The 1,098-nt window shown below is 31.9% G+C and overlaps 1 protein-coding gene across 1 annotated transcript; it reads right to left on the bottom strand.

Annotated features, from left to right (window-relative positions):
- Positions 1-203: 203 nt before the first annotated feature.
- LOC141692711 (small polypeptide DEVIL 11-like) lies at positions 204-842 on the bottom strand. Its single transcript, XM_074497632.1, has one exon. The coding sequence runs from the start codon at positions 538-540 to the stop codon at positions 286-288; it is 255 nt and encodes an 84-aa protein (XP_074353733.1). The 5' UTR covers positions 541-842; the 3' UTR covers positions 204-285.
- Positions 843-1,098: the final 256 nt, after the last annotated feature.

Below are 1,098 nucleotides of genomic sequence, written 5' to 3'. Positions count from 1 at the left end.
GAACTATCCTACTCCTAAGTCATCACATAATAGGGAAAATCGTATTTCGACATAAAGCAATTCAAAAACAAGAATCAAATCAAAGCCCAGAAACCAAAACAAAAAATTAATCAAAGATGAAATTTTGATAACTTCTTTTCAAGAAAAATGTTCCCATTTCGATCTTCTTTTTACTTTTAGCCAAAAAAGATTGCAAGAAAGTCTACCAACAAACCCCAAAAACAAAATTTATATATTTACAGTCTTCTCCAACAATAGATACATCAACTTACATAAACATATTGATCAAGAATCAGAGAAATTATCACGCCAACAAATGAGCATAGTAACACAGCGCCTCATGATATAAAATCTAGCTCTCTGCTCTTTTACAAGACTAGCACACTTTCTTGTGAACCCACATCTTCTGTTCCCTTGATGTTTTGATTTTGATGAAGAGTTGATTCTTCTTATTAGAGCTGCTGATGATACACTTCTTGATACTTCTTTTCTTGATAACTTCCATTTCTCGTCTAAAAATAACTCACTTGCTGTTGCCATTGGAGTTGTACTTATAACTTGTGTAAGAAAAGTGCACAAATCTTTGTTGTTTGGACTTAAATTCTTCTGGTGACAATACAAATAGCAAGCAAGTGTGACACAACAATAAGGCTTATAATTTTTTTTAGTTTTGGTACTTTTTCTTATGCTCAACAAGTGAAGATGATGATGATGATAGATGGGAGTGATTTATATATACAGAGAGAGATATATGAGAGAGAGATGTAAAGGGAGAGATAAGAGGGAAAGGAGATTGGTATGGCAGTGGGTATCACCTGAGCATCTTTCTTTAACTTACAAGTTTTTTGTCTATAGTTCCAACCTTTTCAATTATTATAATAAAAGTTATTTTTAATGTAGATTATAAAAAGATCATTGACGTAAGCATGGCATAGTCAAAGAGTACGGTGTCACATATAAAAAGATTAGTTAGTAAAATAAGAGGAATAGATAATGAGGTAAGGTTTCCAAGACACTCAATGTAGGGAGTTACTTAAATAGTGAGGAGTTTAATAAATGCAAGAAATGTAAAGAAAGCAAAAAATCTCAGTGATTTTT

This window comes from Apium graveolens, chromosome 10 (genome assembly GCF_009905375.1).
Source record: "Apium graveolens cultivar Ventura chromosome 10, ASM990537v1, whole genome shotgun sequence".
Taxonomy (NCBI): domain Eukaryota; kingdom Viridiplantae; phylum Streptophyta; class Magnoliopsida; order Apiales; family Apiaceae; genus Apium; species Apium graveolens.
This window is presented reverse-complemented; position numbering and strand designations above follow the sequence as displayed.